Below are 25,979 nucleotides of genomic sequence, written 5' to 3'. Positions count from 1 at the left end.
GATCTATCCCTAAGTGGTTGTTTTTTAGTCTCCCAATAATGCACTCATCACCACTGTAACTGAGTCCATCTACCTTGGTGCTGGTCATTCTTTTCTTCTCTTTCATTCCATCCTTCTCTTTCATTCCACCTTTCCCAGCATTAGTGCTTTTTCCAGAAAGCTGGCTCTTCACATGTATCTGAAGTAGAATAATTTGAATTTAGTCATTTGAGTGAGAAATCATGGTTGATTCCATCAGATTGCTTTCTTGGCTGTCCACAATATTCTCAGGTGTCTTTTCCAACACCAAAGCTCAAAAGCATCAATATTCTTCCTACACAATTTTTTTAAAGGCCCAACTTTTTCTTCCACGACTTGCCCAATTCTGTTTTTTAATAAGTCACTGCTGCATTTGATTATCTTTTCCAGGATTTTCACTGATGCTCTACCAACTACTAAACTGTGTTGTATTTCTTTTTTTTTTCTTTTTTCTTTTTTAAATATTTTTTATTTCCATTTTCATAACATACACTCACATGTATACTATACATAGCCCATATCATATAGTATTAAATAATAATTACATCAGTTCCTCTTGTCAACAATGCCCAGAAAAATAAAAACCCATTATAGCTCTTCTGCTCTCCATACACCTCTTTCTTCTATCTCTCTCCAACTTTCTATCTTCCCTCCATCATCCTTTCCTACTCTACTTCCCCTTCCTTTCTACTGCCCCTCTCTCTACATTCCACTCCTCCTTATCCTCCTCATCTTCCCCCCTTACCCTCTCTCCTATCCCTCTCTTCCCATCTTTCTTCTCCCTTCTGTTTCCCACTCCTCCTCTCATTGGTGTATTTCCGCTTCATGTCAATATGCTTAACATATCCTAGTTTTAAAGAAGAAATAATAATAATAATAGTAATGAAAATATAAGAGAAAACAGTATACATGTGGAGTCAAATTACATTAAAATCTAACACGTCTCGTCAAACCTGATATATATCCCTCCCCCCACCCTTCCCCCCAACCCCCACAGCCTCCCCCCCCCCCCCGACTTCCCAGAACCCGTACACGGTATAGATTTTTAACAAAAACAGTCTAAAATATATTGGAAAAAAGAATAAAAAATTGATAACATCTTTACATTGAACTTAGCTCCTCCTTGCTAAACTAACTTTAAACAATTTAAATCATTCCTGATCTTAAGCATAAGCTATCTGGAATTTCTTAGTCCCGTATTTATTTTGTATATAATCAATCCATTTTTCCAGTCTCGTTTATATCTCTCGTTTGAGTGGTCCTTAAGATATGCAGATATTTTAGCCATCTCGGCTAAATTTGTGACTTTCAATGTCCATTCTTGAATTGTAGGCAAATCTTCCTTCTTCCAGTGTTGCGCCACCAGCAATCTTGCTGCAGTTATTAAGTGCAAAATCAAATTAATCTCTACAGCTGTACAGTCAGTAATTATACCTAACAAAAATAACTGAAGAGTAAACTTTATCCTTTTTTTAAGAACATTTTGCATAATCCACCATATTTTTATCCAAAATGTCTTAACCTTTTGGCAAGTCCACCATATATGAAAATATGTAACATCGAGAGAACCACATCTCCAGCATCTGGGTTGTAAATTCGGATACATAGAAGCCAACTTTTTAGGATCCAAATGCCATCTATAAAACATCTTATAAAAATTTTCTCTCAGGTTTTGGGCTTGTGTAAATTTTACATTTCTTACCCAAATTCTTTCCCATGTATCCAACATTATTAGTTCTTCAATATTTTGAGCCCACTTTATCATACAGTCTTTAACTAGTTCTGTTTCAGAATCCATCTGTACTAATACATTGTATGTCCTCTTTATATGCATTAAACTTTGGTCTCTTATTTGTTTAAATAAATTATCCTCGACTTGCATGAAACCAATTTTTTGGTCTGTTTTCCACCTGGCCTGTAGCTGTCCATACTGGAATCATGTTTGAATTACCTTTTCCTCTTTTAATACATCTAAGGATTTTAGTTGTAATACACCCCTTTCTAGGGTAAGAAGCTGTCTGTAAGTAATTATATCCTGTTTTTGTGCTATGTTCATATTTTCTAGTGCATATAGCAATAGCAATAGCAGTAGACTTATATACCGCTTCATAGGCCTTTCAGGCCTCTCTAAGCGGTTTACAGAGAGTCAGCATATTGCCCCCAACAATCTGGGTCCTCATTTTACCCACCTCGGAAGGATGGAAGGCTGAGTCAACCCTGAGCCGGTGAGATTTGAACCGCTGAACTGCTGATCTAGCAGTAGCCTGCAGTGCTGCATTTAACCACTGCGCCACCTCGGCATGTCTAGGAATTGCCCACATGGGTATCTTATCATTTAATTTATATTGATATTTTTTCCAAACGCAATAAAGCATTCCTTAAAATATGATTTTTAAAATTTTTGTCCACTTTTTTGTTGTATAACAGGTAAGCATGCCAGCCATATACCAGATCATACCCCTCGATATTAAGTATCCTATCATTAGTTAAATCAATCCAATCACTAATTACAGATAATGCTACTGCATCATAATATAATTTTAGGTTGTTGTATTTCTTGATTGCTTTATTCTTTACTGTCAGTAATTAATCCTAAAAGGCAAAAGCTATCCACCATTTTAATATTTTCTTTATCAATACTGAGCCTGCTTGATCTATTTGTTGTCATTAATTTCATCTTCTTTATATTTAATTTGAATCCCATTTTTTACTGTACTTTTTCACTGTTCACATTGGGACTTTGCACTTGGGCTAACAAGGTAATGTCCTTAGCATGATGCAAGTTATTGACATTTCTTTCTCCAGCTTTAAAACCATGCTCATCTACTGTGAATTCCTTTGATACAGACTCAGCATAAAGGTTAAACAAATAAGGGGAGAGTAGGGAATTTTGTCTAATTTCTTTATCAACTCGGAGCCAGTTCTTCACCGTGTTTTGTCTATACCTTCCAAGCGCCTCTCTCTTGCCTTGTGTTGCATTAATCTCCACTCCAATGTCCTGTGCCTCCTCATCTCCCTTCCATCACTGTTTTTTTGACTGACCTGCAACCCATTGCCTCTGCTACCCTTGCTGCTCTCTGCTGGCACCGACTGACCTTCACTGTCTTCTTATTCCACTCTTGCTGAGGTGAATCCAGCCAATGCTGCTGATAACTCTTCAAGAGGCTGCCACAACAGCATGAGACCTTGGGATATGCTTTGTTAGCAGTGGAAGGAGGAAGGCAGAGGCCAGCTGAGGATAGTGTAGGGTGGCAGACAGGGTGGCAGAATGCAGGTCAATCCAAAGGAGATGGGGGGAAGAGGGGAATAGGGAAAAGTTGAAACATTGTAAAATTGACTTTACAATGGCATTTTCATCCCTACCTCTGTATCTGGCATTCTAAAATAACATTGATTAAAGATCTGATTCTGTGGCTTCATTCTCCTTCATAGAAAGACCAGGCCCATTGATTTGCCCTATCGAAGTTCCAGGTATTGAGATGGGATTGGGTCCATGCAACAGGCATCAAAGGATTTTAACTTTGTTAGTTTAATAAAGGCTGAAAGGAGAAGGTAAAAACTTCCTAGATTTCATTTTAATTAAACATTGAGACAAAATATTGAATATGAGACTCATGGCTCATATTCAATATTTTCATGGCTAATATAAAGTTGCTGAGAAATGTAACATTTCACTCTCTGTCCTTATTGATGACAGGAATTCAATGTGGAAGTGGAGAAGTCCTTTTTCTATACTCTGTACCATTCCCTTCACCACTACAAATACCACACCTTTCTGCGTTGTAAAGATGAGGTAAGTAAAGCCCTAAGTAGATCCCATTCGGATTTGCAAGTTGTTTGTTAGAGTTATATCCTGTCTTTTCATTCAGGAGCTCAAGGCAAGCATGCATAGGACTGCTTCCTCCCTTTTTTTCCACAACAATTCTGGGAGGTAGGTTTTGCTGAGGAAGAGTGCATGACCAAAAGTATGATTTGGTGATTTTTGTCAATGCCAGTGGTGTTCAAGTGGTACTCCAGATGTTTTGTGATCGTACCCAGGATGCCTATTACTATCTTTGCTCTCTTTTGCCACAGTTGGTCTACTTCTGTTTGAAGGTCTTTGTATTTTGTGATTTACTCCAGTTTTTTTTTTCCTCTCTTCTATTCCACTGTCTCCAGAATAGGTACTACAACATCCACTATCTAGACTGTTTTGTCTTTATTATCAATGGGTGTTAAGTCGGGGGTATTACTGGCTGGTGCTTATCTGTGTTTATTTCTGATGTCTCAGAGCACTTTAGCATATTCATTTATTATTATGGTTCATCTTGCAGTAAATCAGATACGGTAATTAAAGGAGATGTGACATTTTTATCCACTTGTCACGACCTTCTCAAGGGCTTGGGGGGAGAGGAGGAGCACATGTTGTTTAATGGTGTTAAAGGTAACATGGCACAAACTAAGCTGTTCCAAGTAAAGCTGCCTTTTGCAATTGATTGATGTTGATTTTATTAGGGCTAATAGTGTTCAGTGTCACCTAATTTTAACTGACTCTCAGTGGCTCACAACAATACAATAAAATAGGAGAAAAAAGAGTAAAACAAATAAATAAGAAATAAAAAAATAACCACAATATGTAGGTTCTTAAACGAAGAAATCTTCTTCTACACCTCCATCACTAGTATGTAGAAGTAGTGTTATGTATAAGCTGCAGTTTGTGAAAATAATTCAAATTACAAATTGTAGTGTTAACGTTTTAAAAGTCTCAATCTTTAGTATTGTTTTTATTAGTCTCAGCATCAAAGACAAACTAACCTATTCTGGCTCTTTCCAGAAAGGTACAAGCAGTTTCTACATCTTAGGGATGGCATTGTAAAGGAAAATTCATTCATTTAAGAAAATCCATATTGTGGTTTGTTTGTTTGTTTTTAAGCTACTTTGCTACTTCTTGGCTAATTTTTCAACCTTTTCGTTTCTCTTTTCTAGACAACGGCCATTGAGGGTCAAGATGAAGATTTGGGCCAGGAGGAGGTGGTGCAGCAGTGCATGCGCAACCAGCCATGGTTGGAGAAACTCTTTGACTCCTTCAGCGAGTTGCTGACTCAGGCGCAAAGCAAATGTGCATGACACGGTCATCAGAGCTACGCCCCAGGAGGGGCCGCCTAACGCCTGCCCCTCTGCAGAGCCAGAGCAGGAAGTGGGGAGAGGAAAGTCGAGGGGTATCATTACAGGCAACGAGTTCAGACTCAGCTCACACCACCACCACCACCACTCCCCCTTCTCCTTGGGGGTTTCTCTTTTTCCTTAAACAGGACATGGGACAAGCCTCTACTATGGTGGTGGAGAGTGGAGGTTTGCTATGGCAGACAGGACATGTTGAAGAGGGTTCTCATCAAATAATTGGATGGTTGGAACACCCTTTTCCCTTTTGCCCTGGCTGTACAGAGAAATATTATTTATATATATAAATGTATAAATATCTAATTGAACAGCCTTGCTCCCTGCTCAGGGAGGGATTGAGAGTAGGGGAACTCATTGGAAAGTCATAGGAATGGGTGGTGTGGTGTGATTTAGAGCCAAAGGGCTTCTCGGTTTCTCACCGTGGAGTGAGTTGACAGTAGTGAGATTGGTGAAAAGAGAAGGACCAGGTTCTCCTGGAGTTCTACCCTCCATCTCTTCCATCAAGAACTTTACTTCTCCTTAGGGAGAGTTGAGAATTGAGCGTGGGGAGGTGGTGTATTGGCCACCCTTTATACAGTGTCTAGCTTCTTTTATCCATGGTCTGATCAGGAAGTACGACCCCTGTTCTCCAACAACTCTAATCCCATCTCTGCCAAATAACTGTTGTTTGGAGTGAAGGGAAGCCATCCATCCGTACACTAATAGCGATCACTTCTATTTTTGCTTCTAATAGGAATATTTATTGCCAAGCTCCATGTTCCCAATCGTAATTGGTAGCACCAATTTTTCTCTCTTTCTGGAGAAACCTCCCTTTCTCTCCCTCCCTCCCTTTGTGTTTTCAGGGGGCAATTGCTGCTGGGGGGGGGTTCACCCTTTTTGCCATTGAATTGGGAATTCTAGCTCATTTGGGTATGTGGAACTTCCCCTATACTTTCTGAATTGAGAGTAGTATATGGACAGGGGAGCCTTGTGACATCCAAAGCAGCCTGCCAAGACTAGCAAAACTTCTGAAATTCCCCTCCCCTCTCCCAGATTTCACAATTAGCGCCCCCCCCCTCCCCTTGAATCATGGGAGGAATTGTATAAAGGACTTTAGATAAGTCCCTTCCCCAGTGGTAGATCTGCACTTCTGTGAGGGAGGGATAATTTTTCCCCCCCCATTCTCCCCATATTACAGTGTATGAGAAGGCAGGATTCTGCTCCCCCCTCCCTGCATCTGTATATACTGTATAGGATAAAAAAAAGTCTATGTATCATATTGTATTTGACTAACTTGAACTTAATGATGCGCAGGAGTTTCTCTCTCTCTCTCTCTCTCTCTCTCTCTCTCTCTCTCTCTCTCTCTCCCTCCCTCCCTCCCTCCCTCCCTCCCTCCCTCCCTCCCTCTCTCCCCCTCCCTCTCTCTCTCTCTCCTTTCACCTGTAGCTGTGATGTTCTTGGTTTCGACTGAAACTTTCATTAGGAGGTTGTTAATTTTTTTTAATCATTGTTGTTGTTACTGAGGGGGAAAGGGAAATTTTATGTCCCCCACCCCAATCTGCCTCCAAAACAAAGCTCCCTCTCTAACCCTAAAACTGAAATGATAAAATAAACTCTAATGAGCCAGAGGATGAAGATCTTGTCTTAATTGCCCTTTCTTCAACTCCCAAGTGGGCTCTCCGTCCCTCAACCACCTATCCATTATCTCATGTGTGTCTGCCACCCCCCCCCCCAAGTAATCTTTCCCATTACAGATACTCCTCGGCTTAATGACCACAGTTCAGCCCAAAATTTATGTTGCTAAGCAGGACAGTCTTATGTGAGTTGTGCCCCATGTTACGACTTTTTCTGCCACAATTGTTAAGCAAATCGGTGCAGTTGTTAAATGAATCATGAGGTCGTTAAGCAAATCTGACTTCCCCCTTTGACTTGCTTGTTGGAAGCCAGCTGGAAAGGTTACCAATGGCAATCACGTACCTCCCTGGGACAGTGCAATTGTCATAAATGCATGCCAGTTGCCAAGTGCCTGAATTCTGACCACGTGACCATGGAGATCCTGCAATAGTCATATGTGTGAAAAACAGTCATAAGTCTTTTTTCTCTCAGTGCTGTTGCAACTTTGAATGGTCAGTAAATGAATTGTTGTAAATCAAGGACTACCTGTACATCAAACACATACTTTGGCCAACCATTAGCCTTCTTCACCCCAGATCTTCCTCTAACCTCCCAAAGCAATCCCTTACTTGAATGTAGATCTTCCTATGTCTGATTCCTGTCTTCTTGCTAAAGTCTACCTCATTCTTCCTCCATTGCTCTTTCTCCTTCTTTCACACCTAGAGTCACTTCTTTGAGGTGGGCGGCTGTATAAATTGAATGAAATGAATGAATTTGCCTTCCCTCCCCCCCCCCATCAAGTCATCCTTTGTTCCTAGCCCATCTCTAGAGCTGTGTTCTTCCTTCATCACTAAACATTCCTCCATTTGAATTGCCCTCCTATTCTTAGAACTTCCAAAACTTGCTGTTTCTTTCTGCCAGCCCAAATCAACAGAAGTTATGGAAATTGCTCCAGTATCTTCTACTTCCCCCTCCAAATTTTGGGTATCAAGGAAAAGGTGTGAAAAGGTACTTCAAGGATAGTGGGGAAACAAATTCCATTTCAGAATTGATGTTCTCATCATAAAGACCTACTTCAGACAAATCTCTCCCTGGATCAGCAAACAGAGAAATGTATTAAGACCAGTTTGGTTGCTTAGGTGAGAGTTCCCAGTACTCCGATACCGTTGGGTCTCATTTTGTCTCCTCCTCCCCTCCTTATTTATTGCGGATGAAAAGGCAAGGTTGGCATGTGTGTATGGAAGTATGCATGGTTGAGGGGGAAGATGGAACCTGGTTAATGTGCCCTAAACAAAGGTTCTAAAGGGGAGGGTTTCCTTTTGAGTATTTTGATCCTTGCAATTCAGGTTTTTTTTTAATTAAAAAAAAGCCATCTTTTCCTGATAGACCAGGTTATTGGTAGCTGTGGGCCTTAGAAGTGATGGATTGTGACAGATAGCCGAGTGTGGGAATGGGGTTAGCTGAACAGGGGTTTGGGGAAATGAGAGAATAGAGTTGGGGGGATCTTTCATATTACAGGGTTAATTTTAGAGGGGCCTAGAGCCTTGGCACTTCTTGGGACAAAACACTTGCACCATCAATTCCATGCAGAACCTAAACCATCGCTCCCAGTTGGAGGGACAAGAGTAGCCAAACCTGAACTCTCAAAATTGGACAGTCCCAACTCTGAGTTGATCAAGGACAAGTGCAACACACATACACACGAACACACACAGACATGTACAGCTCAATTTCCTGTGACAAAAAGAGACTTTCCTCCTCCGCCACCTACCCTTATATTTGGATCTTGAAAGGCCCCCCTTTTTTACGACGTGTATTTCTGTGTATCTTGTTCGCGCCTCAAGGGTATTGTTCTGAGATATGGGATTTGTGTTCTGTATTATTGGATGTTCCTATATATTTTTATTGTTTATTATTAGTGTCAGACGTTTTTTTTCTCTCAATATGTAAAACTCACATTGTATACTGTGTACACAACAAAATGACAAAAAAACACTTTTCTTTGCAAAAATCAAATGCCTGAAGCAGAGTTTTGTTCATTTGGTTGAGACTTGGGTGGCCATGGGAAAAAGGAGGGCAGTAGTGTTCTAAAATAATGACGGGGGAAATATGTCTAAGTCTGTTTTTCCCATTGAAGCATGAAACACTGGCTCTTGGTCTCAACATCTGGATGGTCTCATTCATATTCTGAAGTTTACAAAATCCCTTGCTTAATGTTTTACCTCCTGTGCGATCCTTAAAGGGTATTAGAAATGCTATTCCTAGCTCTACTTTCTATTCACTGGACTTTCCTGTTGGATGGAAGATTATCCATACCACCGCATCAGAGGTGCACCTGCCATGCAGAATAGCAGTACCATATTAGTTACAAACTAGAAAACCCCTATGTGGCACAGACAATCTTTCCAATAATGTTAACAAAACATCATAAAGTTTCTTTGGTCTTTTATATATTTTCTATTGGGACTGTTCTATCTGTGTATTTTCTGTTAATTTCAAGGGCACCTCTCATTGGTCAGAATCTGTTCGAAAATTCTATTGCCAGTGGTAGCTTCATGGATACTTTATATGCAGGTAGTCCTCGATTTATAACTTGTTGCATAATGACTTTGCATTTAAGTTATGACGGATTTCCCCCAAAAAATTACTGAGGCCCTTTTTTTTCCAAATTGTAATGGCCACAACTCTGCCCCTCGATATGGTCAATTAAATGAATTTTGTCCATTTGGCAGCCAGTTTACTTTTACAGCTTTTGTAGCATCCTGCAGTCACACGACCGCAATTGTGATATTTTTGCCAGTTTCTGGCATTTCCAGTTTCACGTAAAAATAACCCATTGGAAAAAAAATATGATTCACTTAACAATAGCGCTATTTACTTAATGACTGCAGCAAAAAACATTGAAAAATTGGGTCCAGTCACATGACTGCCACAATTTACTGTTTTTTCTCAATACGTAAAACTCATATTGTAAGTTGTGTACTGATTAAGTCAAAATGACCTTATGTAACTTCTATACAACTCCACTAGTAAGATGCCAATTGATCATTGCTCAAGAAAATCAAGATTTGTAAAGATTGTGCAGAATTAAACTTTTTCTAGATTGCAGAAAGCAATTTTATATCTGGGAGAAATCAGAGTTTTATAATCATATCTCTGGGACTATCATAAATCACTAAACACAAATACTTAACTTCCAGAATGATTAGTAAAGAACATATTTAACTCTCCATCTTAATTCATACTGAGTCATTACAAATTCTTTTTAATATACTATAAACTTTATATTTCCAAAATTTTCCCCCTCCCAAGCTTTCTGTATATAAAAGTGCATACTGTTTTTCATTTCATGCATAGTCATGTTAAATAGAGACAATTCAATCATAAAACTTATAGCAATCTTCATATATCTAAACATACACATACATGTAGTATATGATAATAGAAGTATGCATTTTTTTAAAGGTATCCCACCTCATTTTTTAAGATAGGGAAATTTGTTCTACCAAAAAGCTTGTAAAAGTATTACATAAAGGCTGATGCGTATGAGGAATGGCAACCTTTCACTGGCCATAAGGCTCCCCAGGAACTTGGACCAAGAGGAATAGTAATAACAAAGGGAATAGGCCCAGAAATTTCTTCAGATTTCCCCACACACAAACACACACACCTTAGAAAAGATTCATATTTGTTAGAAAGTTAGTGCTTTGTAGAGTTAACCCTACAAGATTGGCCAAGTTCATATAGCATACATCTTTTTTCACAGAATAAGCCAACCAAATAAAACTTATTGTGGCTTAGTATATCAGCTTCCTTAACCTAGTGTGTTGACCTTTTATATGTGCTTGTTATCTACCACCACAGTAAAATTACACACTGGTAATGGAAATGTTTCCGTTTATTAAAATTATGGTTAAGTCATACATTCACAAGCTATGGCCATTTTATCATTTAATCAGTTTTTAATTTTCCTGCTGTGTCCTTGTACCTAGGTGAACATATATGTATGCATATTCGTTTTGGCCTTAGAATAACACTGTACCAGAAGTTCCCAAACTTTCTTGGCTCATAGTGCCATTTCAGAACCGTTGGCTTAACAAACAGCACATTAACAAGGATACTATGGGATACTTTAAATTACATTGATAGAGTCTGTCAAATGTTGCTGCTTCCTTTAGAAATTTAAAATATCCATGGTGCCTTGTGAGTTCGCTTTGGCACTACAACATATTTTTGTAACTGTAGCCTTGTAAATTAACAAAGGGTCTCGTCTATGAGGGCATATGCCACAATCAGTTTTAATTAATTAAGTAATTAAGGAGGAAACCCCAAGGCTTTACTATATAATCTTTGCTCAGGAGACTCTGGCGTTTATAGCTGGAATGCCATGCTCTGCAACATGGTAGAAGAGTAGAAAGCAAGATACAGTACTTATACTCTTGACATTCAATACATCCACTCACTTTATAAACTGCAAATCTTTATATTCTGGGAGCATCAGTAGATACATAAGTGAAGATTGTCTCGCAGGATACCTTCTCTAGTCTTGTCTGCTGAGAAGTTTGTCCTATATCTTGTATATTGTCCAAGGCCTAACACTTTCCCCTTTATTTTCCCCATATCTTCTTGATAGGGTGACTGGGAGGTAGCAACTGACTCAGCAAGCTTCTATAACCATAAACAAAGAGGTCCAGATTGAATATATTAATCACTACTCCCACCCTAATATCATATGATAATTGTAATCTTAACACATCTGAGGTCTGGGGAAGGTGATGGATGATGGAAGAATTAGACAATGAAAATGATAGATGGAAGTGTTGAATGGCATGCCAGAGTGGAAGGACCCACTGGCAAAAATCATCCAATTAAACATGTATGCAACTGCAGTATTGATACTTCAGTAATGATGGTATACTTCAACATGATAGTATCTCTAAAGATGATGGGAACCCCTACTAAGAAGAAAAATTACTTACACAAAGAGTTGTTGTTTTTTTAAGTTCTTGATGTCACTTTCCCTTACAAGTACATTACAGAAGTGGGGAAGAAAGTATGAATTTAAGAAAAGCTGGCCATGTCTTCAACAGAGCAATTTTGGAACTGAGCAATTTACAAAACTGAAACTTAATTCTAGCATGCATTTCAGGTTTCGAACCTTCACCATCTTAAAATGTAAGCTAGGGTGGTAGAACATTGAGAGCCTAGTAAATGGTTCTGCAGGAAGCATCACCATTTATTGGCCTGATGGAAACAGCCAGTTCTTGTTTAGCGACTACTGCAGTTAATGGCTGCTCACAAATACGACAGTAGTAGTTAGTAGTAAAAAAAAGCCGGTTTCTGACCAATGTGTACACATATGACCTAATTTCTGCACTGACAACGATACACCCTGGAGAGTAACCCTGGCAGTGCCATATGTGAAAACTTTTTTTCTGAATGAAATAGAATGAGTGATCTGTGCAGCATTTCTCTATGTCATGTGGTTCATTTAGTCATCATTTTGCTCAGCGGTACCATTTCCCTGCAATAAATTGTGGTTGCTAAACAATGCTGTATTTTGTAATTGATCATACCTATCACAGTAACTGCTTTGTGATTAGGTGACTCTCACAATATGGCAATGATATTGTGACAGCCATCACAATCTTCTGTTAAAATATCAAAGAGTTGGCTAGCTCCCCCACTTCCCTCCAACTTTACACATTTCCTTACTGTAAAGCATTGTTTTTCAAACTTGGCAACTTGAAGACTTCAGCTGCTGGCTGGGGACTTCTTGCTGGAGTTGAGATCCACACATTCTGGAAATTGAAGTCTTCACATCTTAAAGTTGTTAAGTTTGGAAAAACACTGCTATGAAGTGTGTTTCTTTTTAGCCCTGCTTTAGGAACAAAAAAGTCAATACTGGCAACTGACAAGACAGTATAATTGTGTCTGCAGCTGCTTCCCTTGCTGTTTGGCCCATGTGTGGCTTATGTCTGTAAATTGTAGTGTTTTTTTTAAAAAAGGAATAGAAAAATGATAGTACCTTTTAAAATGCATTTGTACCATGTCTTTCAATATGTAGATAACTGTGTATGTGCAAAAGCTTGCCCTTAGCTGCAGTGAAATAAATGATCCTTTGCAACTGATTCCTATTCTTTAACTCACTGTATCAGTAGACTGCCACTGAAATTTACAATCCTGTGCCACTTTTATCCAAATGAATAAATTTTCTGCCCCTTGGCAAAAAGCACCTTTAAAGTGATTTCCATGGAAGAAGGCAAAGTAGCAAACAAATCTGAATGCATATCCCATAGATTCAGGATATGTCTGAAGAGAAGAACTTGTCGAATCCCTGCTTTCTTCTCAGTTTACAGACTCCTGTGCAATGAGAGAAAAATGGTAATACATTTGTGTAGCTAAAAAAATACACAGTGTCAGCCCTAATTGTAGTAGGAGAGATGGAGGAAAATCCTGCTCTGTCTTCTTGGTTGGAAGGACTCTCAGCCTCTCCTCTTCCTCTTCCAGGCTGTGTGGCTTCATGTGGGATGGCAGTTTACAGAAGGGAACAAGGACAGCTTTTGCGATCCTTCTTTTTAGGGTGAAAGGCCGGGGCAGGGGGAGATTCCAATTCATGAAACCTCCTGCCATAAAAAGAAAAAGAAAATTGGAAGTAAGCAAAGGAAGCAAGGCGTTAAACAGTGTAATGCTGTATCACATTACTTTGTGGAAAAGTTCTTACATAATATAAGCACCATTTGAAAAAACATTATTTATATCCCTGGAGGGGGGCAATTGCTACTACCCAGGAGGCTATATAGTCAGAAACAGTGTACTAATGCTTCGGGTATCCAACAGATGACAACCACTCCCTTGGACTACACTGTGCGAGCTTCCAGGAAACGTGGCTGGAGGACAACCAAGATCATTCTCATCCCACTCCCTCTGCTGGATGGCCCTTTATTACAGACCACACAAAAAAAAAATCAAATCTTTAGTTTGTGATTCCACAAATGGTAGGCAATACTCCTTAGTGATTCATGCTGAATGATACAATTCTAAATACAGGTAGTCCTTGACTTACGACTTTAATTCAATTCATAATTACAGTCATTAGCCATGCTGGCCACCAAGCAGGTCATCACACGACCAACTCAAATTTAAGACATTTCTTGCAACAGTCCTTAAGCAAATTGCCATGGTTGTTAAAACAAATTATCATTAAGTGAATAGTTGTTAAGTGAATTCATAGTCCACAGTGGGTGTTTTTTTGCTGGGAACTGAAAGTAAATGCCGGTTGCTAGCAAAAAGTGGAACTTACAATTACATGACCATGGATACTACAAATGGCCATAAATGCCCGCCAGTTGCCAAGCTCTTAAAATGCAATCGCATGACTCCAGATGAAGGCTTCAAATCTGAGAATAAGTACCTTTTTGTTTTGGTCTGCTGTAACACTGAACAACCGCTCTAAGTGACCAGTCATAAATCGAGGACTAATTGTAGAAAGCAGGAACCTACATGCTACCAGGTTTCATAGCAGAAATCCCTATTGTCACCCTCATCAATGCAACTCTTAGAGTTTTGGTCTTTAAACTCCATATTCCACCTTGTTTTGGAATCTTTACTGAGTAGCCATATGCATTTCCTAGGCCCAAATTGGGATTTCGGACACAGCTGCCTAATGTAGCCACAGTCTGAAATATCAGGCAGAAGTTTGCATCACACAAGAAACTTGATGGATCACTATCTGAATCTATAAAAATGTATGGAATAGCTAATATTGGAAAATGTACATGCATCAGATCTCTTAATAGTGAGATTAATTTCACATGGTCTTCAACCTGACACTTTAAAACACTTAAAAGCAACCATCAAGCAAACAAGCCCAGTTTCTAACTGATAAACTGATTTTGTTTTGCAAGAATCAGTTGTAATTTCGGCTTGATTTCAGTTGCATTGACTTTTTTATTTTTAATTATTGTCAACTATCTTGAAAATGATGTGAACAGAAAGACAGAGTTTAAACCAGTAGTAGTCAACCTGGTCTCTACCGCCCACTAGTGGCCGTTTCAGCTTTTATGGTGGGTGGTAGGGGTTTGCTATAACTCTGCTTTATAAATTTTATAAAGTAAAGTTACTTCCCTACTTTATAAATCACCATTGTTATGGAACCGGTGGGCAGTTAGAAAAATTTACTACTAACAGAGATACAAAATTGGGCAGTAGGTATAAAAAAGGTTGACTACCCCTGGTTTAAATGAAAGAAAGAAAGATAGAAAGAAACAAATATTTAATCAGAAAAAGCCTTTCTGAGGGATGCTGTCCTAGAAAAGAGTTTTCTTCAGTTTGGGGGAGTTTCAGTTCTTTCACAGCATTGGCTTCAACCACAACCACCTTCCTCTTACCTGATGGCACGGACCAGCTCATAGAAAGACTCATCCACATTGAATCGGACCTTTGCAGACGCTTCCATGTAGGGGATTCGGTTCTCCCGAGCAAAGTAACGGGCCTCCTCTTCAGTTACCTGTCAATAAGGGTAAATAAGACCTTAATACAGAAATACATGAAATACAGCAGTATAAGGAAGACAAAATAATGATTATTTACTATAATATGAATATAGTATAGTATTCACAGTCAGAATAGATGTAACATCATCAATTTCATGGTTCTAGTCCAGTGATGAGTTCTGGATCCTGTCGCAACCAGTACACTGCAATGGGGCCAGGCGTCCACCACGAGCACGCGCGCTGCACACGCATGCGCACCCGCTGCACTGCAACACTCCAGCTGCTCGGCGGAGGTCATGCAGGCACCATATACTGCACACGCGTGCGCAAATGGCCCGGTTAGTTCAAATAGAGGTATGGAATGAGCACCGTTCCAGTACAGTGGCTACTGCTCCCAGCTGGCACTGGTATGCCCACCACTGTTCTAGTCTCTTATTTGTTGAGCTAACACAAAATGTAAAGATGAGAAACAAAAGAAGAAAGGGGTATTGGGAGGGATAGAGGGATCTATTATGCCTTTTTGTCCCCCCGTTTTTCGAAGTGCTTCTTTCCCTAAATCAAGATGATTTTTCTCATTCTCTTGAAATTTTGGAACTTAACTGGGGCAATTCCGTCTATCCTAAGTTGGTAAATATATGACTTGAGAGGTGGAGGATTTGATAATGGTAGGAGGCTCCAAAGTCAGGATGTCAACAGGCTGACCAGGTCCAAGTACGAGGTTGGGCAATTTTGGAGCTGTCAGTATAAGCTCCTCTCTTCAATCTTTTGCAGGCTTCATAATCTGGGAGACTAGTGGACACTATATAGAGTAATATGTTTTTTGGGGACAAGAGGCACTGACAATATTTGATACTTCTGTTCCTTGGGTTCAGAATCATGAGAATAATTATGAGGAAGTCCACTGCTACCCTTTTGAAGACCAAAGAGTATGAATGAATACCCTGGGTTTGAAACGACATTCACTAAAGCCCAGATCTTCCAGACTGAGCCAATATTTCGCCATCTCCTCAACTACGGCAGTGGTACATTTTCTTTTCCTTGGTTCTAGGTAGGACTTTGTTTCCTTCTTCATCAGCTATCTTAATCCAGTTCCTCCCTTTCTCCTGAAATAGACTTTGACTGCTAGATTACACTGTCCCATTTGCAAGTCAGTGGTTCTCCTAGATTCATGACTACTGCTCAAAGAGCAAGTGGCAGATGTGAGAAGTTTTACCTTGCTCCAGGTTCTACACCAGCTGTGACCCTTCCTGGATCATGACTCCCTAGTTACTCAATCCCTATTCATCTCTCAACTGGACTACTGCAAAGCACTCTACAATGGAGCTTGGAATCAGAGGTGGTATTCAGCCGGTTCTTACCAATTCGGGGGAACCGGTAGTGGCGGCAGCTGAAGGCTCCGCCCACCTGCCCTGATGTAATGCATGACCTTCTGCACATGCACAGAAGGTGGCGCACATGAACAAAGCGAGTGTGTGAGCCAGTGCGAACCGGTAGCAAAGGTAAGTGAATCCCATCAATGCCTGGAATCCATTTGGAAGTTTAAGCTTCTTCAAATGTGGCAGCGAAATACATCTCTGGGGCTCCTGAGAATGGCCCATATTAAGTCCTGCTAGAAGAAGCCCATCCCACTCGTGCCAGCAGACAGGAAATACTGTGGATACCATTGGTCAAAGAAATCCAACTATCAGGATCGGGAAGAAGAGTCTTCTCTTCCATTGGACTTGCTATTTGGAACATCCTACCTGCCAAAAAGAGAGCTGCCTCCATTTCCTTATCATTCCATAATAGCATGACGGCCTGGCCCTGCTGGTTGGCCTGGGTCCCCAATGGGGGTGGTGGCTACTAGATTAATAGCAAACCCCACTTCCTCCCTTGCTGCCTGCTTCCCCACCTTCCCTCTTTTATTCTCACATCACTATATTTTCATGGTTTTCTTTTTATTTCATTAATATGTTTTTAACATATTTATTTTCTTTTTCAACAAAAATAAAATACAAAACAGAAAAACCAACATCCAACACTAACAATGAAAAAAAACCTGGCGTACAAAAAGAAAGAAGCAAGAAAAAAAATCCCAAATGTCAAATAGATTTAACATTAAATATTTAAAAAATCCACCCTGAATAGATGCTGAAAAATAAATAAAAGAAACCTAGCATGTTCTCCTCCCCTTACATAACAGGTCTACAAATTGTTATAAACTTTCCCGTCTATATTTAACATAAATTCTGTATTAAATAAACAAATCTCTTAGATGTGGAAATCTACTGTGTTTCCCCCAAAATATCTATTCAAAAAGTAAGGCCTAGCCCAATTTTTTTGGGGGTAGGCCTAATATAATCCCTGTCCCCAAAATAAGCCCTATTGAAGTGGGTAGGCATGGCCAGCACAGGAGGCAGCCCTTCCCTTCCCTGGTCACCTCAGGGCTGCTCAGCCCCTTATTTGGGGCCCATGGAACAGGTGAGCCACTCCGACCACTGTCTCCAATAAGTGTGACCACTTTTGCATCCAATTGTGGCTGCAAAATAAGCCAGAGGCCAAGCAACACACTCCACACGCCTCATGTCCTCTTTACCTAACAGTGACAGTCACAGCAGGCAATTCTGTCCACAGAACAGGTGCCTCGTAGGTGCCACTCCGGCCACTGCCTCCAGCAAGCATGGCCACTTTTGCCATTGATTGTGGCCACAGAAGCAGCAGGAGGCCAAGCGACGTGCCCCACAAACCTCACGCTTCTGAAGGGTATTGCAGCTATCCACAATTTTTTTACTGTTATTTCATCCTGACCCACATAGCCCAGTACGGTGTTAAAAGATAACATTTCAGAAATGTTACCATAGATGCGGAGGTCTCCCTGTGCAAGGCTCTGTTGCTGCAGCTTCAGAGCAAATCTCTGCCTTCCCTACACAGGACTGCAAGACTGGAGGCTCCGAAGCCATGGAGGAGCATTTTTGGAAGTGCATCTGTATAGGGCTCCTCTTTGAAAAAATGATGTGTAGGTGGTGGTGCTGGTGATTTTCCTGCACATCGTCCTTTCCTCCACAGCTGCGGCAACATTTCTAAATGTTAACTTTTAACACCGTACTGGGCCATGTGGGTCGTGACGAAATAACGGTATAGAAATTGTGGATAGCTGCTGTACAGTACCCCTCGGAAGGCGCGAGGGGCACGTCTCCTGCTGCAGAAGTGGCTGTGCCCAAGGAGCACTTTTGGGAGAGAAGGCAAAGATCAGCCTTTCCTCACCCCTTGCCCTCAGCCCCCCTTCGGTTCTCCAAGGGTCTCTCCCAGAACCAAATTCTGGCAGAGTTCAACCAGAAAAGTGGCCTGCAGGCATTCAGGAGCAAAGCTGAGGCTGAGGAGCCAGGGCAGTGGGAAAGTCCAGAGCCTCCCCAGCGCTCTCCTTTCCTTGGAAATGGAGTCTTGGGAGGGGGAAATGGCAGTCCCATGTAGGGTGGGTTATGTAGGTATGTGTATAAAAAGCACAAAGCAAGGGAGCCAGCAGCCGCAGATTCAGGAGCTTTGGGAGACGTCATGCCTGTCACCTGTCTCTCCTTTGGTGCCAATATACTTCGGCAATACAAGAAAAGTGCTCTTGTTTTCATTGATTAGGAAGCCCAGGTTCTCATCAAGGTCCTGCCAGCAATCCCTGCTTAATCAAGAAGAATCAGATATGTGTATATTTGCACATAATATGCAATGGGCAGTCAAAACTATGAAAAATGATGACAAGCTCAATGACTTTAAATTGTTACGGGGTGCCATGGTATTCACATCTCAGCAACTTCTTTATGGGGAGGATAAATTGAAATGTGTTAGTAAACCTATTATAATCCCATTACCAGTTAGACAATTAAGCCTGCAACTATCTAAGGTGTGATTCCCTTCCCTAAAGTGCAGGATGGTGAGCCCTTCCTTATTCCTAAAAATTATAATAAGCGTTATGAATTTGGGAATCAATCACCAGGTGAGATCAACCTGATTGCCTATACTGTATTGTCTATAAACTGATGTATTTGCTAGACAGACGAAGCACATGAGGCTGCATTTAAAATTAAACTCCTAACTTACCACCAAATCCTACTATGTGGAGATTAAAACACAATACTCAGTGAACACCTCTACTCACTTGTCGATAATGATCCAGATCAGTCTTATTGCCAACAAGGACCATAGGGAACTCATCACGGTCTTTCACTCGAAGTATCTGAGTGTGGAATTTGTGGATTTCATTGAAACTATGACAAATAAATGGGAGTAAAACAAAGGAGGATTTCCCTTAATGTGCTTTTCCCAGATATACTATTATTATTTTCCTAATGAAGAATTCCCTCCTGTTGCTTCTAAAAGAAGAAGCAAAATCACTACGCCGATATCAAGACCACTACAAGTTTTTCTTACATTTCAGGAGACTTTCTGGTGAACATTCTAATATCAAAGGTCTGTTTGAGCTTCCTGGGCATTTTAAAATTCATATATTTCTTGTGTAGTGATTTAGCAACAATGGCTTTCTAAACCTTTGTTTATTTTAACTGTGTAAAAGGCATGAATATACTGAACTCACACAATATCCTAAATGAGAAAGATCCCTTTATGGTTTAGCATAATGCTCTGGCCAGGCACTTATTGGGTCTAGCACAGGGTTGGGTTCCGGCTGCTGTTACTGCTGGTTTGCTCAAGAATGCGGTGGGCGCGCTTTTCACACACATGCAAAGTACTAAAAAAAAAAACAAGATGGTGCCGCCTACAACGCGACAGAGAGAACCCATTTGAGGGCGTGACAGGCCGAACCAGTAGGAACCCCCTCTGGTCTAGAACTTTTTTTTGGTAATTGCTTTAATAGCAGCTTTAGGAAGTATAAACATGACTAACTGTAATTTAAACTACCAAAAATATTTCCCTCCCGATAACCCCAGCACTGCCAATTTTTAAGCACCTAATACGGGAAGGAAAAGCCAGGAAATACTTTTGAAACTTTTACATCCCAGCCTGCCTTTCTCTGGCCCCCCTTAGACTGAACAATCTGCATGCTGTAAGCTACAGATGATATTTTTGCATTTTTGTAAAAACACTGAGCAAAGAAGAAAGAGAAAGGGAAAGAAAATGTGAAAATCCTGACCTCAAATATCTTCAGTCAAAGTCTCACCCAATCAATGGCATACACATCTTAGCCCTAATGAAGAAAAGATTTTCATCGCATGTAAATGCTTCAGCTTTGATCTCACCTGCCCCGGTCATTGACAGCATAAACAAGGAGGAAACCTTCTCCTGTACGCATGTATTGTTCCCGCATAGCTCCAAACTCTTCTTGACCAGCAGTGTCCAAAACTGATAGGTGAAAATTGAGAAGGAAAGAAAATAGATTAGATCTCAATCAATCTGAGTAGGAAACATGTAGACGAGAGAGCTTAATGTGGTGGTATGGAACCAGGTTCCCTTCAGCTGTCCTGAATTACAACTCCAGAAGACTCAGGCAAGGTAACCAAGAAAGTAATACATTAAAATGTATACAGAATACCAGGTTGCCTTTTTTCATCTTAGTCACAATGACGTTCAGTTTCAGATGTTACGGCATCCTTCAGTAAAAAGCTTTCTGACACAAGCACTTCCTTTGATAGCATTTCATGAGCCCCAACTTCACAGGAATGTACCAACCATTACTCTGATATTTTTGGAATGTTGGTATATACAGTGGACTACAGTACATTAAAAGAATAGCTATCTGATTTTCTTGACAGGTGCTGTCACCTGTAAGGAAAATATTTTGTTGGGCTGGGAGATGCTCAAGTCAAGAGTCAGCAACAGATTCAACTGAAGTTCTAGTAGCTAAAAAGTGTTGTATTCTCCCCCCCCCCCCACATTGTCAACATGCAGTTTTTGTTATAAGTTTTAAACAGAGAAAGTTTTCTTTCAAAAAAAGAAAATATGAATTGGCTACATCCACTATCTTCCAAGCATGATTCCTCATCACCAACTCAGGTACAGATCCTCCATGCCAGTTGTGACCCGTCAAAACCGCGGTCCACTAAAGCGCGCCCGATCAAAGCGCGTACGTGACGTCATCAGCAGCGCGACAAATAAAATTAAAAATAAATTAAATTAAAATTAAAATTAAATTAAAGCAAGCTGATTCACATAAAGGTAAGGGTTAGGGTTAGGGTTAGGTTAAGGGTTAGGGTTAGGTTTAGGGTTACGTTAAGTGTTAGGGTTAGGGTTAGGTTAAGGGTTAGCGTTAGGTTTAGCGTTAGGTTAAGGGTTAGGTTTAGGGTTAGGTTTAGGGTTAGGTTAAGGGTTAGACTTAGGGTTAGGTTTAGGGTTAGGTTTGGGGGGGTTAGGGTAAGGTTTTTGCGTTAATTTTAAATTTACCTCTCACAGCGTGCCGTTTTCGTCGCGCTGTGATGACGTCATGTACGCGCTTTCGTCGAGCGCGCTTTAGTCTACCATGGATTTGTGGTGGAACCAATAATACACTGCTTTCATATTTATTTTATTGTCTCCTACAACCAATGAGTCCCCCCCAATAATATATCCACATAGGTTAAGCTTACTTTCAATAGGATGGCAAATTCAATTTGTTGTAAGTTTGTAGCAATAAGAATTCTGCAAACAGGCCTGATTTTAATAACAGGCTCAGTTTCACAGCATCTGGTTCCTGATACCCATTTCTTTACTTCGGTCTTCTCCAAACTGATATCCCTCAAAATGTCTTGGACAAATAGCTAATCAATATGGCCAACAAACCAGTGCTGGCTGGGAATAGTAGACATTATAGTCCAGCAAATCTAGAAGGCACAAATTGGAAAGCACTGGTTTATGCAATGAATCTTTCTTTCCTAGTTTATTTGCTGGTCCACTCTACTAGCTTCCCTTCTCTCATTCCTGCCTTATTTTCCTCCATGGCAAGGAAAGATTAAAATTTGAAAGTTGCAATCATGAAGGAACCCACATTGGGATGGAAATAGTGCCTAAGGATGAAACATACAATAACAACATGTAAAGACCACTCTGCCTCGGATTTCTCCACTGCCCCATACAAGTGAGTCCTTGACTTACACCATTCATTTAGTGACCGTTCTACGTTACAATAGCACTGGACAAAACGATTTATGACCATTTTTCACACTTATGATCACTGCATCATCCACATTGTTATGTGATCAAAATTCAGACGCTTGGCAACTGGTTCATATTTATGACGGTTGCAGTGTCCCAGGATCATGTAATCTCACCTTTTGTGACCTTCTGACAAGCAAAATCAATGGGGAAGTTAGATTCGCTGTTACTAATTTAACTTCACCTCTGTGGAAAGAAAGGTTGTAAAATGGGGCAAAATTCAATTAACAAATTCTCACTTGACAAAATAAGATTTGGGGTTATTATGGTCGCAACTTGAGGAACTACTTATAGATACATTCATTTGCACAGAGTACACACAAGGTCTCTCTAGAATAAGAGGCCACTAATACTTACTGTCCAGTCGGGTTGAGATACCATCAATATTGCAGACTTTTGTGTAGGAGTCCTCAATTGTGGGGTCATAGTCAGAAACAAAGTAAGACTGAAACAAAGCAGAGGAAGAAAGAGGGAAGTGTTTCAAGGATGACAGCAATAACTGGAAATCCATTTCCAAATTTTGCTCATGAAAAATCTGACATCTCTGGCACAAACTTTTACTCAACCCTCTGCTATCAACTCCGTGCATGCTGCTGAGAAATTCATCTAAAAGTTGTCATTATTGAAAAACATTGCTCTAGATGGAGCAATTGCTCTAAAAGTTGTCATTATTGAAAAACATTGCTCTAGATGAAGGGCCAGTCTGGTGTAATGGTTAGTGTGCTGGCCTGGAAATCAGGAGCCTGTGAGTTCTAGGCCTCCTTTAAGCATGAAAGCCAGCTGGGTGACTTTGGGATAGTTTCAGTCCAACCCACCTCACAGGGTTGTTGTTGTGGGGAAAATAGGAGGCAGAAGTATTAGCTATATCTTTACTGCTTTGAGATGACCAAATATGAAGGTAGGATAAAAGTATCACCATAATGATAGTGATTTCAGAGAGCTATCATTGACTACCATGTGGCAGACAAATATAATATCCTCTTTGAGTTAAAAGGGCAGTTTTCTTTACTTAGAAGCATTATAAAAGCAGTTTGCCCTTGCCTCCTTCTGGAGTGTTCTATTTCTCAGTCCAGTTTATAATCCTGGGGTTTCCTTGTAGACTCTCCCCCAAAGTCTAACCAGATGGGATCCCAACTAGCTATTCAAGTTCACCTAAGTTTTTATTAACTCTTAAATCCATAAGTAGGGTAACTAAAATGTCAGAAAACTATAATGAAAAGAAAATGCTGCCTTCGACCATCGTATGTACCTCCAAATAAATCTAATTTGCTTCGCCCCAATGCTGAATGCAAGCATCAGAGAGCTGATTCAGACTCCTTTTGCTTTTCGTTACTGTAATCTTTCTAAATGTAGCTGCCTTTTGAAGGTGAGAGGAATGAGCAAAATGGAGATGATCTACTGCAACATTCCCAATCTGGTTGAGAAATTGCATCACTCTCATAATACCTCAAAATGATGGAATTGTAGCTGCAGGCAACTGAAAGGCACCAGACTAGAGGCATTCAGTTTTTTAAAACTATATGCTGAGGTATTTATTCCTAAATAGGCATAGTTGGCAGCCAAAGTTGCTTAAGTAAGGCCATAAATCTATGAGCATTTAAGTTGGAAAAGTTCCAGTCCTTTCAGCAGACCTTATAATACACATTTACAGCAATGGGTAAAGTCCTAGGATAACTTTCATTTTTCCACACGGCAGGAAAACGTACCAACAAAGTTTGTTTAGCCCTTCCTGAGCCCATCCCGCCCTATTCTACCCTTGGGCGCTTTTTCCGAGTTACCTGGATGAATTGAATAGTTAGGGCGCTCTTGCCCACGCCGCCTCCACCGACCACTACCAGCTTGTATTTCTCCAGTGGCGCCGCACCTTCGCTGGGATTCATCCTGCTTGGCAAAAGTTGTTCGCTTCTTTACAGGGAGGGAATCGGACCAAAACACTCAAAAGTCTGCCCGTCCAGTCGCAGCAGGCATCCTCCGAATCCCCAAAAATATGGCAGAGAGATCCAGGGTGGGCCCTCTAAGGAGCGAAGCTCGGCGATTGCTGGCAGTCCGCTTCCCTATTTGGCCAGCGGGAGCCGCTACGGGGAGGTCTCACGTCCGGAACAAGATCGTCCGGGCCAGTGAGCCTTCCCCGCCCTGAGGTGGACCAGCCAGGGGCGGGAGGGCGGGTGGGGGGTTGAGCTCAGCGCGCACCCCGCACGCTGCCTAAGATGCTGCTGTGTCTCTGTGATGAGCGCGAAGCTGCAATCGTTTAGTAGTGGAAAGTATGGCTAGGTTGGAGAGGTTTATGCCTGAGATGATGAAATTAGAATGGAAGTAGTTAGTTATACAGTGCAACACTTTCATCCTAAAAGTGAAATTCCGATTCCTCGCAAAACACGGGGTTTGCCTAAGATCCTCTGAACTAGGGGGCTGACCATCTTAAACTAGACCCAGAGGCGCCCACGTGGCGTCTCTACGACGCTTTTACACGACACATCCGGATAGAACCCTTGTTTCAGTCGGATTAACCCAAGTTGCAGGACTCCCACGACAGATCGTGTTACAAATTAGCCACGGTGTCTGCGTTCATACAAACACACTAAGGCAAAAAAGTAAAAAGAAGCAGCTAAGGGTTGAAAGCAACTTCTGACTTTCTAGAGCAGAGGTACGTTCGCTTTAGCTGGCGGAATCTTTCAATTCTTTACGGTAGAGTATTTGCGGTCACAAAGAGCCGCAGAAACGGAGTTCTGGCATGCAGGAAACCCGTAAGCCTTTTGGAATGAGGAAGAATCTTCGGAGTAAGATGTGAAGTGGATAAAACTTGGTCTTTTTAAAGTGAATGGAAAGTTCTGAGGCGTGGGACCAAAAACGTTAAGTGGAAACCGGTTTGCAACCAGGAGTTTCAGAAGAGCGGAGGTTCGGATTCGTTCGAAGGCATTCAGAGAGAAGGGGTGGATAATCGGCGAAATCTAGGACCCAGCGCTTGACTCGGCCAGGGCGGAGAGGAGTATGAGTTCACCACTACATTCCTTTCATGAATTGTGTGGAGGAAGTTGAGGCACCAGCCCGTGCCTTGTATTGTAAAGGAGCGCCTTGACCTGTACGAAGTTGGGGAACTTAGATTAGCTGTGATTTATTGCACCTGTTTCTGCAATGGTACAAAGTCCTACACAATAATTTATTAGCAAGAGGCAGTTTGTTCCCTATGCAGAACCTAAGATCCAAGAGAGGAAAACTCTTAAACTATGTAGCACTTAAGCATTTAATACTAAATAATAGCCTGTTATATTTTCATTTACTATATTTATTAGAAATGTAAATGACAAAGTACAGTCAGTGACAATGATATAAATTGCTGCTAATCAGCACTAATTTTCCCAATCTGGTTCTGTCCAGTTAATTTTAGAATACAATACTCTTCATCTCCAGTCATTACCTTCAACACTTTGTTATATTTGATGGCAAATGAGATGCCACACAGTTGGACAGCATCTCATTGGAAAGGGCTGTTCTAATAATCCTGATATCACCAGAACTCCTTCAGATAATCATTAAAACTCATTAAAACTCAGTTCAGCCAATCAAAAGTAGAATAAACTTAAATGAGCATTATTTAAAACACCA

The 25,979-nt window shown here is 40.7% G+C and overlaps 2 protein-coding genes across 2 annotated transcripts in view; one reads left to right on the top strand and one right to left on the bottom strand.

Moving 5' to 3' along the window:
• Positions 1–6,747, top strand: part of PRR12 (proline rich 12) — a 35,639-nt gene extending 28,892 nt beyond the window's left edge. The window contains exons 13-14 of the mRNA XM_032237806.1: positions 3,716–3,811; positions 4,984–6,747. Coding sequence (XP_032093697.1) covers positions 3,716–3,811; positions 4,984–5,124 — 237 coding nt within the window. The 3' untranslated portion in view covers positions 5,125–6,747. The remainder of the gene's footprint in view (positions 1–3,715; positions 3,812–4,983) is intronic.
• A 1,361-nt stretch (positions 6,748–8,108) lies between these two features.
• On the bottom strand, positions 8,109–24,484 carry RRAS (RAS related). The gene is made up of 6 exons (XM_032237804.1): positions 24,155–24,484; positions 22,734–22,821; positions 20,489–20,591; positions 19,393–19,501; positions 15,162–15,280; positions 8,109–13,397 (listed from the first exon to the last, which is right to left on the bottom strand). Exons 1-6 carry the CDS (start codon positions 24,254–24,256, stop codon positions 13,310–13,312), a joined length of 609 nt encoding a protein of 202 aa, XP_032093695.1. The 5' UTR covers positions 24,257–24,484; the 3' UTR covers positions 8,109–13,309.
• Positions 24,485–25,979: the final 1,495 nt, after the last annotated feature.

This window comes from Thamnophis elegans, chromosome Z (genome assembly GCF_009769535.1).
Source record: "Thamnophis elegans isolate rThaEle1 chromosome Z, rThaEle1.pri, whole genome shotgun sequence".
Lineage (NCBI taxonomy): Eukaryota > Metazoa > Chordata > Lepidosauria > Squamata > Colubridae > Thamnophis > Thamnophis elegans.
Note: the sequence above shows the minus strand (reverse complement) of the source record. Positions and strands in the feature narration are given on the sequence as shown.